The sequence below is a fragment of the Plectropomus leopardus genome, chromosome 5 (assembly GCF_008729295.1).
Source record: "Plectropomus leopardus isolate mb chromosome 5, YSFRI_Pleo_2.0, whole genome shotgun sequence".
NCBI classification, from domain to species: domain Eukaryota; kingdom Metazoa; phylum Chordata; class Actinopteri; order Perciformes; family Serranidae; genus Plectropomus; species Plectropomus leopardus.
The window spans coordinates 6,452,105-6,470,531 of NC_056467.1; the positions used below are offsets into that span (position 1 = coordinate 6,452,105).

Here is an 18,427-nt window from a genome sequence, read left to right on the forward strand (position 1 = left end):
TCTGTCCTTTTCTCTTATTACTGTCTGAGTCCTTAGTTTGGCTGCATTTTCCTCCCTCTCTAGTTGTGTGCAATATTTACATCTGAAATTAGATAGAAAGCCAAATAGTATGGACCATTAATTACAACGTTAATTTGTTTCCTTTTAATAATAAAGCAATTACCCTGAGCAAACACAGTTGCAACGTTGTGTACCGCCGTTTACTGTCTTGCAGTCATGTACTGTGAGATTTACACTGATTGGTAAATGTGAAAAATGAACGACAGCAGAGCAATGGGAAAATACAAGGCTGATTAAATAAAGCCCAACTCTCTTTATCTTATCCCTTATGTTCTGTGTGTTTTCTCTGTGGCTTTAATCCAGTTTGATATTATTCAACCTTCAGCGGGTCACTTTTGATCCCAAACAAATTTCAGGGTTGGCAATAACTTATATAATCATACTGAAATTCATCAATGCCTGACCAATGACCAATTTTAAGCCATTGTGAGTGTTTATGGGCAGGAGGTAACCACAGTGAAAGTACACATATATACAAAGATGGACCCTGATAAATATCATGGATTAGATTATTTTTACTTATTTAACGATGTTTAACCAGCAGCTTACTGCTGTAGTTGGTTTTGTCAAGCTAGTTTTTAACCATTTTGTATAGGACTGCAACTTGTGATTATTTTCAATATGAATAAGTCTGCTGATTACTCTCTTTTGATTTATTGATTAGACGTTTGGTTTGTAAATATTCAGGAAATAGCGACAGATGCATTTACAATTACCCATGCAAAAAAGTTCACGAAGTTTGTTTTGTCCAAACAACAGTCAGCCCCATGGCGGGGGGGGGGGGGGGGGGCAAAACTGTCACAACAAATGTACATATTAAACTCAACAGCAGCAATGAGGTTCATTCATCGCTAGAAAGGGGCGCACAATTGCGCAATTACCAATAAAAAGACGGCTGAGCATGACCAACAATCAACAACATTGAGTAAACACGCACGCTGCCCGTAAATTACGCACAACAAACCAATACAACAGCATGACCAGAAAGACTGCCGAAAGTGGCACAATTTAACAGGCGCATAACCCAAACCATTGCGTAACGGCGCATATGCTAAATGCGTACCAAAAACCACCACAGAACAGTTGTGTGGGCCCTATACTAGACCAACCTGCAATTACACACAATGCAGAGAAAAAAACACGATAACTTACAGCAGCAGACATGAGCTAAACATGAAAACAGTCAACTCACCCTCCGGTCAGTGCTGCTCCGCTCCTTGACGCTAAAAAGTTCGAGACGCCGTTTCCCCGTCCAATGGGATCTCCTCCACACACAGTCCTCACACTCATCGTTGCATTTCTGGGATAAGTCCTTTTCAAAACCGAGTTGAATTAGCTTTGCGCATACAAAGTATAGGCCTTCGCTAAAAAGGTTTTCAAAGCGAAAAGTGAACTAGCACATGCAACCTCTCGGCTAGCTTCTGGAGGTGCACGGTCCTCAGCGGCTGCAGTTCTCTCGCCCGATATGTCATTAGCTTTAAACCATTTTTCGTATATCCATTTTTAAGTTAAAACAGAATACTACCACTGCAAGTTTTTATTTTGTGTTTGTTTGTTTGTTTCCACTGTTGCTCCAGTTTGACCTGTTTGAAAACTTCCGAGTTAGTTGGGCGGGCAGAGACGTCATATGGGCGGGCCCGGCCCGGTCTGGCCTGCCCTTAACGCCGGGCCTGCCAACAGTCCACAACGTACAATGATTTAAAAACAACTGAAATGATAAAATGATAATAATAAAAAGATAGAAATAAAAAAAAGAAAAATGGCAAATTAAAGGTTAGAAGCAGGGAATGTGGAATCTTATCTGTCATTTGACTAATTAGTTAAAACTGTTAGATAGTTAGTTAATTAAAAATATAACATCAGCACTTGATATAATTTCTGTATGCAAAATCTTAAACTGTGAGGTAAGTATAGATCAATGCAGTGAAGCAAAGAGTGCAATATTTCTCTATGAGATGAAGCAGAGAAGACCTATAAAATGTCATGAAAAGAAAAAGACAAGTAAATACAAGGACCTCAAATGTACTGAGAATATGAAGTATAAAAAAAGTCTATTCAGCTGCAGCAAATTTCAAATTCAAAAAAGGATGATGAGGAGTTTTTTTAGAGAAGTGTTCTCGATTTCTAAATTAGGAACTTTAACCCAGAGATATGATGGACTAGACAAGAGTGTAAATTCTTCACACGTTTGGTAATAAGCAAATGCAAGTTAAAGAGCTGGGAGGAGTCCACATGTGAGGGTCACACAAAGCCTGTTCTGTGATCGTGGGAAAAACAACACATGATCTTGGTGTTACCTAACCTTGGCTGGATGTGGGAGATTGTGAGTAAATCTTCCAAATGTGCATGCTGTAAATATTCCAGGAGCTGAAGTTGATATCAAATAACAGGAATGAACATAAGAGTGTGTTTGTGGTAATGTAACTCATTAATAGAGTCATTGAGTGGTTAAATGCAACACCCAGTTGCCGAAATGTCTCATCTCACAATAATCACACAGCTGATACTCCCTGCCTGACTTACAGTTACTGTGTAAAATCACCTTGTTTCCAAGGAATTAGATAATTACTAAAAATAGACATTCACGAATTGAAAATGTGATTTCATACAGTATGAGACAATATATGACTCAAGCTGCAGGCTCAAAAACCTGAGGTGGAAGAAGTATTTCGGTCTTTAACTTAAGTAAAAGTAGCAATACAACAGCATCAAAATATCATATAAGCATCAAAATACACTTAAAGTGCCAACAGTTCCCATTATACAGAATGGCTCATATAAAAATGTATATTTTATGATTGGATTATTTAATATATGATGCATTAATATGTTCCTCCTTCAATGTTGCAGCTAGTAAAGGTAAAAAAATACCTCAAATTTGATTTTGAAATATTATGAAAATACCATATATTGGAGCAAATTCAAATCTCAAATATTTTGTAAATTTCACTAGGTCATTGTCTTTCTCATTGTTCCATTTTTACACACATCATCCTCACCTTAAGTTTTGGTCAAAATTGGTTCATTGCACACAAATAGCACGTGTTAACAGCAGTTCAGATAAACGCAGAGGACTAACAAGGTTAAAGGTGAGGAGAAGTCATATATAAAAGCCAATGTGCTCAGCGAGGACTGTGGCAGGAGACCGAGCAACCAGCAGGTGAGTGGAAATACACACAGAGATAGCGCAAAAAAATGGATCATAGCTATTACCCACACTTACTGTTAGTATTTATTCCACACACTGTCTTATTGAATAAAGCATTCCTTCACATATTTTTTTTCTCCTTTTATATATGGCTCAGTAAGACAGTAAAAAATCCCTGACAGCAGAACTTTTGTCCAGGATGCAAACTTTGGCCTCTTTGTGCGCTCTTCTCTTGCTCCTCTTCTCTGTCCATGCAGATGTTGTGGAACGTTTTGAGGTGTGTGGTTTCATAACTTTAAGGGACTTTTAAATCTGTCCGTGTGTGTTGTGTAAGTGGTTTTCTTAGGACCCTGTGTTTTTTTTTGCAGGATGTGCCAGAATGCATGAAATATTTCTATAAAGAGAAAGTGCCACAGTGGGGGGCTTCCACAGCTGGTGCTGCCCGTCTCTGTCAGCGCTTCATTAACAGGTAAGAAAAGGCCAGAGAGTGGAATTTATACCTTTATGTTACAGTTAATGTATATACACATCATTATAATATGAACTTCATACAGCTGTATGGTATTATTTGTATTTTATCATTTATTTTCAATTCTTAGAAAGTCTGACTATTGTAATAATTGTTTTGATTTTTCAGCCATACATGTTTCTTAGTCCTCAGTTTTCCACTGCAACACTACTGATCTCTAAATCCCTTGTTTTTCTTCACACCACCAGGTACCACTTTGCCACCCTGTATGACACCAACCATCGTATTGCTGTCTACTCTGCCTATCGTTTCCAGCCCAGCAATGGAGGTGGCAGGGAGAGACGGTGGTTTGTGGAACCTCAGGTTCATTTGTTCTGTACTACACTTGGTTGGGTTGTTTTTTTCCTCTCAGAATGAACATGTTCAGTCACCAGATGTAATTTACTCCTCCTCCCCTACTCACATTAACTGGTATTCCCCAAGGTTCAAGTTTAGGTCCAATTTCATTTTCTGTCCACATGATCCCACTTTGTTAAATCATCCAACAACACAACGTAAGCTTTCATCAGTACCCAGACGACAGACAAATATGCCTTCCATTCAGACCCTGTTCCCTTCAAAGCTTAGCTGCTGTTTTAGTTTATCCTCTGATTTAGTTTTCAGCCACATATCAGATAAAGTTGTCCGGTCCTGTTTCCTCAAATCTCCAGAATTCAGCCAATGCCCTGACACTCGTGAAAAAAGTCATTCTTTCATTTATCTTCTCCAGACTTAACTCCCTCCTTTCTGGCATACAACATGTTCAGAATGCAGCAGCTATACGCCTCTGATCGGTTTTACCCGACGACATCACATCAGTCTTTTATCACTTTATTTTTCTTTTGGCATTTACCTCCTGTATGTTTTGTCTTGCTTTTGTTGGACATTTGGCTTCATATTGGTGTATTACTCCTGGGGTATATTGATACTTCTTTGCTTTGTAGATTTGAAAACTCAATTTTTAAAGGTGTTGCACGAATAAAGTAATTATTATTATTATTATATTTTGCCTTACAGCTGGTAGACATGTCCTGGCAAGCAGAGATGAAGGATGGCTACTGGCTGGGTCAAGACAACCCTGGGGTCTACCTCGGAGAGAAACAGGCTCTGAATGAGGACTACACACACTCTGGATTTGACCGTGGTCACCTCAACCCCAACGGACACCATGCAGGTAATGGAGGTTGAACATAGGTGGTTTTTGGGAGTCAGGTCAGTAGATGGCAGCAGCCACCACACAAAGCTGTCAGCTGAGTTCAACAGGGGTGATATACAGTATCATAAACTTCTGATACAAGTGTTTGATTTTTGCTTCAAACCAATGCTCAATCAATCAGTTGAAATGCATAATGACGAGGGATTCTCTTAATTTATTTGTTTATTAACTGATAAAAAGATAGCAAATAAATGATAACTACACAACCTATCAACCAAATTATGATTCAGTCCAGTCTTGTCAATGTCAGCATGGCCTTATCTGCAGCTGATACCTCACACTGTAGAGGTTCACTGACTTGATATTGGAAACTAATGTGCACACAAAATATTGTCTTTACGCACATTTCACAGACAGGCATCTATTTGCATTTAACACATTTTTGCTGAAATACAACAGGATGAAGGGAAAGTGATAGCCCACTGTATCTAAATTTAATCTTTACAGCTAAACTTTGCACCAGTCTGTTTCGCAGAGGCATGAAAGGTTGAATTTCTTTATGGTTTCTGGTTTCTATGGTTTCATCAATTGGGTGTCTGTGCCGTCTGTTGTCATAGGAACCATAGGGCAGCTATGGGAGACTGCAGCCACAGAAATACTTGGAATCTGATCTCAATTTTAAATCGCAAGATGGGATTTGCAAATACCTTAAAAAAAAAACAAGTCTTGTATTAGATGTATGCATTTTACATAGACCAGATTGCATTTTTATTCTTTTTTATGTTTATTTGTTTACTTGTGATTAAAAAAAGAATACTGTTGCAGTGAAATTATTTTATTATTTAAGTCTTGAATGATGTTGCTAGTGCTTAAGTTAATAAGCATTTCTGTGTCTTTTACACTTTGCAGTGATATTTGGATCCCAAAAGCAGACTCCAAAAGCAGAATAAAAGTTTAGTGAATTTGTTTGTGGAGCTGGTTACTGGCAGAAATTAGAATAGTCAGAGTCAGTGGAGACTGTAGACTAGTGGCCTTCCCTCTTTAAATAAAGGTTATAATAATAACTCGATGACTTTAAAGAAAACTTTTGGTGAAAATTATAAATCTGATTGAGAATGATCCAGCCAATATGGGACTCATCTTGGTTTTTCACTCTCTCTCTCTCTGCATCCTACAAACCCACCTATACAAAACATAACTTTATTTCTCTTGACCCACAAAGTGTAACTTTGTGTCTTGCATACCTGTATTTTCCTGTAACTCTCTGTTTCTCTCTCTTACAGTCCCGAGCCGCAATGCTACTTTTACCCTGACCAATGTGGTTCCCCAGAACCCCAAGCTGAACCAGAACGCCTGGAGGATCCATGAGTCCCAGCTCACTGACCTTTTCCGGGACAAGTGCTCCACGGCCTATGTGCTGGTTGGAGCCGTTCCCTCTGCAGACAACTGGATTGTGAAAAACAATGTGAAGCGTGTCAACATCCCAGACTATCTGTGGAACGCCTACTGCTGTGTGGACAACAATGGCAGAACCATCCACAGTGGTGCTGCCACAGCGAGGAACACAGAGGTCAACTGGGTGGAGAAGCTTTCACTGGATGAACTGGGAGAATTCCTTCAGCAGTTCTCCAGTCAGCCAGTAGGGGAGCTGTTTTACAACAACTGCAGGGCGTAAAAGATAACAAATGGACGACAAGAAATAATTTTAGGGGCCACTGACCTTTAATGTTACATAACAATTGTAAAACCACAAAAGATATTTGTTATTGATACAAGTGTGGTGATAAAGTAACATCAAATTGTGTTTTACACTGTTTTCGGCAGAGTAATAAACCTCTTATTATTATTCTCATTCAACCACAAATAACAGAGGGATACTACGACTGTATACTTGTCTCTTTCATTGACAGTAAAATCAAATGGCAAAATACACAACTGAAAAACACAGTGTGTCTGTCTTACAAATACAGCCTGAATCAACTGCCATGTGCTGTCACATACTATACAAACTAATGAATAAATGAATAAATGAATGAACGAGGGAATGAATGAATGACTTTTCTTGTGAAAAAGATGAAACACACCTTCAAGGTTACAGTATAAAACACCCTCCAAGAACCTATTACAAGAATTAAGGTAGAAGTCTGCAGTGTAAATTATGAAAGGCAGAACTGACTGATCCAAAAAGGAAAACACCTAAATATCTGAATGAGTATTAGTTATTATGACCCTGAAAGAAGACTCAAGATTTACTTTCTAATTGGAATATGCTTTTTAGTTATGAATTGCTGTACATTTTTATGGTTGCTAAAAAAAACTTAAGCTTAACTTAGCATCTTGACATGTTAAAAAAAAGGTTCAGAGGTTTTAAAAATTTGAAGACTGAGTGGCATTTTAGGGAACCGCACATGAAATGAACAACCACTATATATTTTTATGTCATATTTTATGACTTTACTTAAACCTTTTTAACCTAATTTTCATTAATTAATCAAGTTTACCTTTCATATCTTTTCTCTTTACTCTTTTATTGTAAATTTCTATCCCTAATATGTTTTTAATTGAATTATCCTGTTAAGCACTTTGAATTTTCATTTTTTGTTACACATTATGTTGTGGCTAGACAGTTTAGCAGACATCTGGAAACTCACCTCAAATATTAACTTAAATTAGTAGAGTGTAGACCCCACTAACCCCAGTGTTACTTCACTGTCAACACTTCACAGATTATGTTTTGCTATGCTCTGAAGAGAACTAGTGTCCGGTCTGGCCTTAACAAGTGGCATTTTGTCAGTGCATTCTTGTTAAATTTGTTCAAGGTTTGCAGTTTTGCTGGACAATAATGCTGATTGTTGCCAAATTTTACAAACATCATTAAAGCATCAAAATAATCTGGATTTCAAAACTGTATTATGATTACATCCCAGTGATAAACCAACACCCATCTCTCTTCTATCAGCTACAGGATGAAATTTACTCATATTTGACCATGGGGTGGTCACTCCAGGGAGGCAGGCTGAAGAGTTTCTCTTCAGTGTCTCGTCCGATGGGCCAGCTCCAGGCTTTGAAGAACCCAGACAGGTTCATGCCGACAGCCTCGGAGAAGGTCACAGCGTACAGGTTCATCTTTTCCTTGTTGTCACTGGGGTAGCTGGTCATCTTGTGGTAGACAGCAAACACCTTCTTTATAGCATCCCAGCCAAACTTTTCCTGGAGCTACATAGAAGGAGACAGAGGTCAAAGAAAATATGAATAGACAGTCAGCTGACAGTGAAGTGAAACTTACTTAGAGATTGAACAAATTAACAATAAACTAGAAAAGTCCTATGAAGTTATTTTAGCCACATGAAAATCAGGCTGCAAATCTGGTTGTTATGTTACTCAGTTCATCACCTTCATCCAGAGTAAAATATCTAAATAATTAATGGATTGTTAGCGATGAACTTGATAATTGTGACTTTTTTAGTGAATTGAAACAGATCAGCATTTCTAAAGGTACCTGTTGATCAGACATCTTATGCGATTTTCCAAGTTTCCTTCCTTAAAATCAAGTTTACACTTCTGATTGAACACCTTCATGTCTGAACGTGTTCATACTGGACAAACCATCATGTGCACAGACTTCCAATAACAAAAACTACTTAAGTAAATGTAGCTCCTGTCTGACACGAATATGCTATGTAGCTGCACATTAAGCTACCATATGTACATTAACATGGAAATATCAGCACAGTCAACTAAATTCAGCTGCTGATATCAGCAGAGTCTACAGCTCAGGCTGCCAAAGTAAAACTAAAACTGACCTAGCTGAAGTGGATCTATGGAACTGAAAGTGCAAAAATACAACAAAAACTGATCAAGGTCACATGGGCTTGATGATAGGCATGTAATGCTGAGGACTACTGTGCAGCCTACTGAGGATAAACTGCTATGAACTGGTGAATTTACCACACCCAACGTTTTGCCCTAAGCCTAAAATATTAAAATTGTCACAAACAGTTTTATTTTCTTTTCCATCTACAGGTTACAGGGGTAGTCGTAGGGTTCGAGATTCTTGGCCTCACTTGCATTTTCTACTTGTGTTGGGTTCCAAATCTGGACAAATGGTGACCCCTCTGAGACCTAAGTTATTTTCTCTATAGGATGTAAAATACCATAATTCTCTTTTACCTGCAGGTATGTCTCCAGGGCCGTCCAAACGTTCCAGTCGCTGAGTTTCCTGCCCCCTTTAACATACTTGTCTATAGTACTCTTGCGTTCTGTTGGACTCAAAGCTCCATGAGCCTGCAATGAAGACATGACACTAATAAGTTTAGGATGTTAACCAAGGGGGGATAACAAGACTAAGAAATGTGATATTTTTATAGAAATTTGTCACAGAATATAATTAAACTCGGAGGCCTGGCTTTTCTGGGTCTTGGCCAATTTTCCAAAATAAAATTGATTTACTTCACCTTTGCTCTGTTGAGCCCCAGCACCTCTTCGTGCACATATACAGACCACAGGTTGCATGTGGCCTCCCCAGTGTGGCCTCCGAACTCCCAGGCAGATCTCTGTTGGTTGTGTCCCAGTTCATGAATTTCTCCCCAAAGGCCTTTGGTCTTGGCATCATTTACTCTGAACAGCTCACCTGCATCATATGTGTGCATCATGACAGGATAGCCTGCATGCAGACCACCTGGATAGAGAGAACAAACACAAGGGTCTATGACTAAGACTGAACATTAATTATAAGTAATTAGTTAATTTACAAATAGTTTTCAATAGACATGGCATTGTTATTTTACAGCACATGCAGCTGAGACAGCATTTAATTTAAATGTGAAAATGTGACAGAAAACACATTTACCAGCAGAAATCTGCACATCTGCAACAATACGCTCTTTTCGGGGAAGTTTCTGCGGTATGACAGCCAGGTCAGCGACACCCTTCATGATCTCATTCCAAAGTGCCTCCACCTCTTCAGGTTTTTCCAGGTCTCGAATAAAATCAGATGGTACAGTGAGGATGATGTTGTCAAACTCCATCTCTGCCCAGGGTGCAGGAGCTTTGCCCAGGGATGACCAATCCGCTGATGTTGACACGCCTGAAATAAACAGGATAGATTTCAGGGTGAATCAAATCCGAGGTTTGTGTTATTGTAAGTATTCATTATAGTCACACTGAAGATGGAGTGCAGGTACAGCATAAAGTCCTTATGCCAATAAGAAACAAACAAAAAAAACATGATTCTTATTTCTTATTTCCTTATTTACGTAGGTTTTTGTCAAACATATTTGCCGCAATGTAAGGGGGCTTAATGACACTCAAAGGTGAGGCTAAACAAATGGCATGGCCTGTTACAAAGGATTCCCTTGAACTTTCACCCTAAGAAGTCTGGAGTCTGAAGTCTTCCCTTAACTTCAGTAGACTTGTAACCAGTAAATGTTTGTTCCTTAAAATCACTGTACTCCATCAAATTTTGGTTATGTTGCACAGAAATAACTTTCTGCCCTCTAAATTGTTAATTCACTCATTCATTAGCCACAACTACTTATCAGTGGCAGTCACGCAACGGACAATTTAGAGTCACCAGTTAACCTAACCGGCATGTCTTTTGACTGGGAGGAGGCAAAATAAAATGCACACTGACACAGGGAGAACATGAAAACTCCATACAAAAGGATCAACGTTTTAACTGTCAGTCTGATGAAACTGCAGTACAGTGTTTTGCTTTCCATGTTAAAAATATACTTTTTTTTGCAAACTCCTCAAACAAATAACATGAAAAAAAGCCCTTTGACAACTTAAAATGATGAAAACTGTCAAGGTCTAATTGAATTGGGTCAAAAGGGACCCAACAAATTAATTTAGAAATTGGCTGTTGATCTATTAAAAATTTTTTTTTTTTACAAAAACTAGACTAAAAACTTGGTTTCCAGGCACAAAATGGGTTTATATCATGTACATTAACACAGTCATCTGTTGAGCATGACCAGACAGTAACACACACTCACCAGACTTGTAATAAGGAGCAGATATCGCTTGTTGCACTATGACCTCTGCCCCCTCCACCTTTGTGTTGGGTGGAGCCACCAGGTAGATGAGTCCTCCCCACATGTTCCACACCTGCATCTTCTTCATGGTAACCGGAAATCGCTCAACAACATGTGGTGCTCTCTTCAGCTCGTCATGATTCAGTGTGTCTGACTGACAACCGATCTGGATCTGTGGAAGAAATGGAAGAAAAAGAAGAAATGTATAAAAAGTCCTCTGTAAAGGCATATAAAATCAATGGACACAAAACAGGATGGAATAGCATTAATAAATGGAGGCCTGAAAGGACAATATGTGAGATAAGAACAGAGAGAGAAAAGGAGTTTCAGAAGCGACCTAAAGGAAATACCTTTCACAATAAAGCTGTCCCCCAAAAATACGCATAAATCCTTAATATCTTCATATCTACATTTTAAACATTTATTTTCAAACAAATACCACAGCAACTCTCCTTATTAAGGCAGCATTATATGTAATAATTATGTGAAATAATTATTGATTATTTAGGAAAGTCAATTTAATACTTCCCAACAACAGGATGATTATAATATAGAGATTTTAATGATATGTCTGATATAGATATGAATACAACTGATGAACGTTTGCACAATAAATAGCAGGTGCTACTGTTCAGATTATAAAGCCCTTTGAGACAAAATGGTGATTTATTTGACAGACTGCTAAGACTTGGTCTGACTTAGCAAAACTCTGAAAATGCACAATGACCTCAGTAGTTATTTTATTTTATGTTTTGTACCTTCCAATCCTTGTTGACGATCTCTGCTGGGATGATGATCTCGGTCTTCATACCAGGAGAGAGGTACAGACCTGTACTGATCCACTCCTCCCCTTGTGACATATAGACAGAGCAGCAGACATTACACTTCATGGCGTGTAGAGACATACAAGGTACAAGAGAAATTTTACCTTCCTAGTGTTAATGCAGTGTAATACCACACGCACTACTGCAAGAAATTACATTGTACAGAGACAAATCACAAGTATGTGCGTCTCATAATCATTTTACAAAGTTGTTCACAACATCTGACCTGCTGTGTTGACATTGATCCTGATCCTTTGATTATTGATCAAAGGCAATGAAGGGAGATCCTTGATGAGGTACGGCAGGAGAGCGTCACGATCTGGGGACACTTTATACACCTCTGGTCCCGCTCTGAGGAGCAGGTGGTCTTTGGGAGTTTTCACAGGGTTCTTCTCACTCACCTTGAAATAAATTGAATATGAATGATTATTAAACAGATTGCTGTAACACAACCAGGTCTCTCAATCACAGAGAAACAAATTTCTGACTCATTGGTAAATAAGACAATTCAATGTCTGTAAATCTTCAAATATAATGACATTATGATACTATGTTATTATTTTTGCAATTATTTGTATTATACAGTACACCTGTTAGACAAAGCAAATGCACCATACAAATGAGTTTTTGTAAAGGCCTCTTTATACACATACCAATTACAATCACACTGTAAAGTGATTCACTGCTCACCTGTGGCATGCCAAACTTCAATATGTCAGTGAGGACGGACAGCACATATATGTAGGAGTAGCTGTCAAGAGCCTCCATCTTCAAAAAGTATGTACACTCCATGCCCAGTTGTTTAAGGTTTTTCTCCTCATGCTCGGTGAGTTTGTCCCCCTTGATAACATGACCAGCAAAACGCCGCAGAAGGTGGCGGAAGTGGATTGTGTCCTTCATGGCCTGGCTAGGCACTGGAGTCTTGTAGGACCCTTCTCCAATTATTTCTGGTGACAGGCTCAAGCCCATTCTGTTAAGGATCTTGTTCCCTGAAACACAGTTCAAGATTTTGTCAACTGAGTTGTATAATCCATTTTTTATGGTTAAGGTTTGATGGTCTGGGTTAAATGGACTCAGGGACCAACTTAAAAAGCCTAAGTTGTGTCTATATTTAACTATTTAAACAAAATATTTTTTTATAAATATTTTCTCTTACAGTGAATATGAATTAGCAGTGGATCACGGTGGATGCTGAGTGTGATCAGATCCATATTATGTCATTAAACTTGATATGATATTTGACTTGTAGAATTAGGCCCCATATCAGCCTGATTTGTGTGCTTCCTTGTTAAAGCTGTCATTGCAAACCTGCTCTCCTGATTGACTTTCTCACTGGCTGCAGTTGTTGTGACAATTAAATCTGTAAATTGTCTGTATGTTATACCCCACCTCTGTCCTTCTTCTTGTACTTTGACAATATGTACGTATTTTTCACTAACCACAGTTGAAGTAATTTTGTGTGACTGAGTTTGCAGGCTCATGCTTGGTAAGTGTCAAAGGAAACATACATCATCTTATTTTATCATGCCAGTTCACTTGCCAGTGGGTTAAAAAGGGAGGCATAGAATAAAACACTTGTGCTGCATGGTCATACCTGTGGTTTCTGTCATTGGGTTTCCCCCAAAATGTGTCAATGCCCAGTACCACACATGCCCACCAATGAGAAGGCCTCCTCCCTCTGCTACAAAGTCTTGGATTTCCTCTGCATGATCATCGCTCCATGCTGTACAAACAAATACACTCAGGTCTTTCTTCAGCTTCGTCTCCTCAAACTTTAACCCTGACTTGTTGGCAAGTTTGAGGCCTGGCACAACACCAACAACTCCCTTCCGGCCTTGGTCCAACCAATCAATGGCATTGGTCCAAAAGGAAGTCAGCGTCTGTATTAAAATGAATCATTTCAGAAGAGAAAGCAGTTACTCATAGAGAGTGATTTGGCTAAACAATATCTAATATTATTTAGAAAACTTTAACCAAGTATATATATAACCAAGTAAGAGGTGCCTGAAGTAAAAATAAAAAAAGGTGCCATAATGTACGGAAGTACGGAAGCCCTAAGCGGACGTGTTTTTTTTTTTTTTTTTACAAGCCGTTTTCTCGAGATAACGAGATATTATCTTGTTATAACAAGATATTATCTCGTTATCTCGAGAAAACAGAGTTTGTTTTCCTGAGATATTATCTTGTTATCTCGAGAAAACGAACTTTGTTTTCCCAAGATATTAAGTCGTTATCTCGAGAAAACGAACTTTGTTTTTTTTTTTGTTTTTTTTTAACTTTATTGAATGAACGTCAGAAGAAGAAGTGGCGGGTGGATGATGTGACAGCAGGTGCCGTGCGGTGTTCAGCGCGGACAAATGCGCAAGGTAAGATGATTATTACAGGAACACATCACCCAAATTCATCAGTAATCATAACTAGATTATTATACTGTTGCTCCGGTGCTTTTTGGTACGTGCAGGGCGAGAACCTGCACGCATTTGTCCGCGCTGGCACGGCACCTGCTGTCACATCATCCACCCGCCACTTCTTCTTCTGACGTTCATTCAATAAAGTTTAAAAAAACAAACCAAAAAACAAAGTTAAAAACAAAGATAACGACTTAATATCTCGGGAAAACAAAGTTCGTTTTCTCGAGATAACGAGATAATATCTTGTTATAACGAGATAATATCGTTATATCGAGAAAACGGCTTGTAAAAAAAAAAAAAAAAAAAACATGTCCGCTTAGGGCTTCCGTAATAATGTTTACAAACCTAATACACAAAACAGATGGGTGAATGAATCTTCATTATGTTCAAAATTTAACTCAAGACAGACTTTTATATTCACTTTAACAACATTCAGAGACCATTCATTCAGACTCCACCTTGACTGTCAGAAGTTTTTCATGTGTGATCACAATGACTCGTCCCTTTCCATAGTAGCTTCCTGCTAGGAACGTCTGTCCATCCTTAGTGGTACCAATGGGGAAGGCCAGTGGACCATGGACCAGAGCCTTCGACAAAGCCATATCACCCCCAAGGTCAAACTCTGAAATCCCCTGGTGTAAGACCTTCAGGTCATCCTCGAAATCTTTACCAGCACTATATTAGATGAAAACAGAGGGATAGAGAGACACAGAGGGAGATGAGTAAAACAAGAGAGAAATGACAAACTATTCAGATACTACAGTCACAAAAAAAGAGTATAAACTCACCGTAAAGTCTTCAGTGAGGATGGGATCTGAGGCTGGACAGGCAGGACCTCTTTCCCCCCATAAGCTGTAGAAAAGTAAATTCCTGCAACTCCAGACACTTTGTTCCCTGGAAATTGCAGAAATGCATTTGCTTTAGGGTTTTGTGTAGCCCAGTGCCATGCCTGCCCCCCTATCAGCACTCCTCCTCCAGCTTTCAGAAACGCCACCAGCTCCTTCATCTTTGCACCCGCGCTGTAGGCGTCCGTCACATACACACCAACCCCCAGTTTGTCACTGAAGGCCCCCACAACTTTGGCTTGGAAGCTGGATTTGCTGAGGTTATCAGCGACTGCCTTGACGTATTCTTGGACCCCCACAGACAGGTTGTCAGATCCATCTCCTCTCAGCCAGATCAGAGCGTTCTCTACCAGAGCAGGAAAGGTGGTCAGGTAGGTCTCATGAGCCAGGACCACAATCCTCCCATGGCCGTACTGGGAGGCTGCCACCAGGACCTGGCCTTCGCTATTTATTGCTAATGGAAAGGCTTGGTCTCCAGTTAGCACCAGGTCACAGGGAACACTGGAGCTCCGGAAGTCCAGCTCTTTCAAACCTTTCATGAGGGACTTGTAGGCCCCTTCATGATAGGACTGGATGGGTTTAGTGGACATGATGAGAAGGATCGATTGGATGGAGAAGGTGGAAAAGATGTTAGTAGCTTTAATGCGTGAGGGTAAGCAGTTGTACCACGAGTTGAGATGTGTTGTGTCAGTTAGGCTGTCCTGTGGAGAAAAAAAGAGCATTGACAAAGATATATAATATAAATAATAATATATAAAATATAAATAAAAACAAATATATATTCTTCACACATCTACAACAATACTGTCATAACATTAATGTGTCAATCTATAATTGTTTGAGAAAAAAAATCAGCAGTTCCCGATTCATCGAAATTCAAGAGTTTGTAGGTTAAAATGTATTTAAAAACTACAGAAAATCAAAAACTAGCTTTTACTTGAAAGTTAATCTTCTCAAATAATTAGATCGAGGTGCAGCTGTTTTCCAGATACCTGTCTGGTAGGATGAAAGGAAGAGAGTGAGGTGGCAGGATGTAGAGGACTATTTATAGGAAAATTTAAAGAGAAGAGGAGGGACCTGGGTAAGCCACTGACAGTAAAAAACATTGGACTAGAGGTTTGGACAAGATCAGACATGTAGGCTATTTCTTGGAGTAATACACAGATAACTGAGAAAGGGGAACTGTACTGAGGTCAATAAACCACAATGTTTTAAGTATGACATATTCCTGAAAATTACAGTTACAAATATTGCATCTATGATTCTGCGTAATTGGTTTAGTAAGAAAGAACTTACTCAACGTCTGCTGAGACAGCAGGTTTTGTGTGTTTTGTATTTGTTATAAAAATGTTGTGTTGTTGGTCAAAGTCAATTGTAATTTATCTGGCTTATGCACATAGAGGGCAGATGGTTTTGGATTCCAGGTTGTTCAAACTGGAGTTATAATCCAGATGCTTTTAAGCAGAAATAAAAATAACTTTGCAGAAAAGCACTTTTTAAAATATTTTATCCTATTTTTGGAACACTCCGACAACATCGAGGGAATTTTTTTTCAATAAATTTTATTTATACAATTTTCAATAAAACAAACTTACAACAAGTAAATAAAACAGAGAGAACGCCAAAAAGAGCAGCAAACACACAAACAAACAAAAAATAGCCATAATGCCAGCCCTCAGAGACACAGAAGAAAATAAAATGAACATGTACAGTACACATGTCAAATTGTTGACGCAGTCCCCCAGAGCAACAATTCATAAAATTTGGAGTCAGAAAACATCCAAAGAGGCCGGTACCAAAGGGGATCAAGGCAGGCCCCATGCAAGCTAGGGTCACAGAGTTCCAGGATGAGAATACAAAAAAAAACATTACAATACAACTGAGCCAGACATTCAATTCATAGATAATGATCTCTCCTTTCTGTTGTCTTGTTGCCTTGTCTTGTTGTCGCTTCTCAGTGCTCTTGTATCAGTTTCTTTCACCCATATAATTTCTCTGTGCCCATTTCATATGTTCAGAAAAAAAACATTCCCCCAGACCTGCATTTTAAATCACATTACAATCCTGTGCTGATTCTTAAACACAATACTGAAAAGTGTGCAACGTTGCCCCGAGGGCAAATATGTTATCTTAGTGGTTTATACATTTGTAGGCTACATAATTATATTGTCTAGTGACTTCCAAACATGTCTCAGCCTAGTGTCTGCTCTTGAGACTCCAGATTTCTTAAAAAGCATTTTCACACTTGAGTTAGTTTAAAGTTAATCTTCAGTTTACGAGTAGTGCAGGTGAAAATAATTACAGAGAAGTTTTTGTTGTGTAGGGTTTGAAGAAAACACTTTTAAATGCAAAGTTTGTTTTATTCATTGAAAAGCAGATAATGTGCAGAATAAAGTGTTAAGGTGCCTTAAAATTCAGTTTTTCATTCACTTAACACAGGAGGGAGGGAGAAGGAGAGTAAACAAGAGAGACTGAAGCATTGCAGGCAGAGGGCCAAAACAGCGTCAACTGATTTGACGGTAAGCGAAAGAGAATGAATGATTCTTTAGAATATGACTCCTCACATGTAATTATTGTAGAATGACGGGAAACAGTTTATTGTGGGGAGGGGAGGACTGCAAGCCAAACTGCCACTTACATTAACTCAGTTTGCTTCTCCAATAATTTAACATCCAGATATCTGATGACTAAAACCCCAGATCTTATTAAAATATATATTTTAAAAACAACCAAGATCTACAAAGGGACAGAGAATTTACTTGCAACTGTAAGAAAGTATTCGGATAGAAATGTTTGACTGTCCGGCTTTCCAGCTGATAGCTGGTACTTGTGGGAAAACCTAAATCCCAAATTAAGAGGAACTATATTCCAAACAATCGTTCTTTGTACATGCTGTCACTGTCTTTCTGATAAGATGCTCATTGTGCAATAACCACCTGTGAGGAGACACTGAATCATTCTTTTTCCAAATACCTTGTCAAACCATATTACCTCTGTGAATTTCTGCCGCAACAAGCCCTGACGTTATCTTGGCCTATAATCTAAATGTTTGGATCTCACACTCAGGTGTTTTTTTTCTCTCCTATCTGTGTGAGTGGTATGCTTCAGTTTTGCCTCTTGTGTGTTTTTTATAGTCCGCTCTCTTTAAGGTCTCCATAGCGGAGAAGAGGACATGTGGTTCAGGCCTGCTTGGACACACCTGGAGGGTGCTTGACATATGTCATATATCTGTGATGTCACCCTGATTGCCCATACTGTAATTTTCCTATATTGGTCCGTTTTATCTCCCACAATTAATACTACTTAATACTACTAATACTTCAATAACGTGCGCTTTCACACAGGGAAATCTGAATGAATGTAGGTGGACAATCAGGATGCACCTACCTGAATATGTACACAACACACAGCATGAGGTGGCTCAATGCCGTCAAAACATT

At 38.8% G+C, this 18,427-nt stretch overlaps 2 protein-coding genes across 5 annotated transcripts; one reads left to right on the plus strand and one right to left on the minus strand.

The window, feature by feature from the left end:
- Positions 1-3,168: 3,168 nt before the first annotated feature.
- Positions 3,169-6,909, plus strand: si:dkey-243k1.3 (endonuclease domain-containing 1 protein-like). Of its 3 annotated transcripts, none has more exons than XM_042487349.1 (6): positions 3,169-3,220; positions 3,366-3,485; positions 3,577-3,677; positions 3,926-4,040; positions 4,734-4,890; positions 6,156-6,909. In XM_042487349.1, the coding sequence occupies exons 2-6, from the start codon at positions 3,408-3,410 to the stop codon at positions 6,545-6,547; spliced, it is 843 nt and encodes a 280-aa protein (XP_042343283.1). In that variant the 5' UTR covers positions 3,169-3,220; positions 3,366-3,407; the 3' UTR covers positions 6,548-6,909. The 3 variants fall into 3 exon arrangements, with proteins under 3 accessions (XP_042343283.1, XP_042343286.1, XP_042343285.1); XM_042487352.1 differs by having other exon boundaries at positions 3,188-3,220; positions 3,407-3,485; XM_042487351.1 differs by having other exon boundaries at positions 3,207-3,220; positions 3,370-3,485.
- Positions 6,576-15,996, minus strand: LOC121943746 (TRPM8 channel-associated factor homolog). 2 transcript variants are annotated; one of them, XM_042487348.1, is made up of 12 exons: positions 15,980-15,996; positions 14,931-15,688; positions 14,601-14,817; positions 13,326-13,611; positions 12,422-12,720; positions 11,958-12,132; positions 11,666-11,757; positions 10,869-11,079; positions 9,722-9,958; positions 9,327-9,550; positions 9,043-9,156; positions 6,576-8,088 (listed from the first exon to the last, which is right to left on the minus strand). In XM_042487348.1, the coding sequence occupies exons 2-12, from the start codon at positions 15,575-15,577 to the stop codon at positions 7,846-7,848; spliced, it is 2,745 nt and encodes a 914-aa protein (XP_042343282.1). In that variant the 5' UTR covers positions 15,578-15,688; positions 15,980-15,996; the 3' UTR covers positions 6,576-7,845. The 2 variants fall into 2 exon arrangements, with proteins under 2 accessions (XP_042343282.1, XP_042343281.1); XM_042487347.1 differs by having other exon boundaries at positions 15,925-15,988.
- Between the last annotated feature and the right edge of the window lie 2,431 nt (positions 15,997-18,427).

Excerpts from the sequence above, each read along its gene's own strand:
- si:dkey-243k1.3 (XM_042487349.1), top strand. The coding sequence starts at position 3,408 with ATGCAAACTTTGGCCTCTTTGTGCGCTCTTCTCTTGCTCCTCTTCTCT. Across the intron at positions 3,486-3,576 it reads ATGTTGTGGAACGTTTTGAG|GATGTGCCAGAATGCATGAA; the intron begins GTGTGTGGTTTC and ends TTTTTTTTGCAG. Across the intron at positions 3,678-3,925 it reads TGTCAGCGCTTCATTAACAG|GTACCACTTTGCCACCCTGT; the intron begins GTAAGAAAAGGC and ends TCACACCACCAG.
- LOC121943746 (XM_042487348.1), bottom strand. The coding sequence starts at position 15,577 with ATGTCCACTAAACCCATCCAGTCCTATCATGAAGGGGCCTACAAGTCC. Across the intron at positions 11,758-11,957 it reads GATCAATGTCAACACAGCAG|GGGAGGAGTGGATCAGTACA; the intron begins GTCAGATGTTGT and ends ATATGTCACAAG. Across the intron at positions 9,157-9,326 it reads TGGGGCTCAACAGAGCAAAG|GCTCATGGAGCTTTGAGTCC; the intron begins GTGAAGTAAATC and ends TCTTCATTGCAG.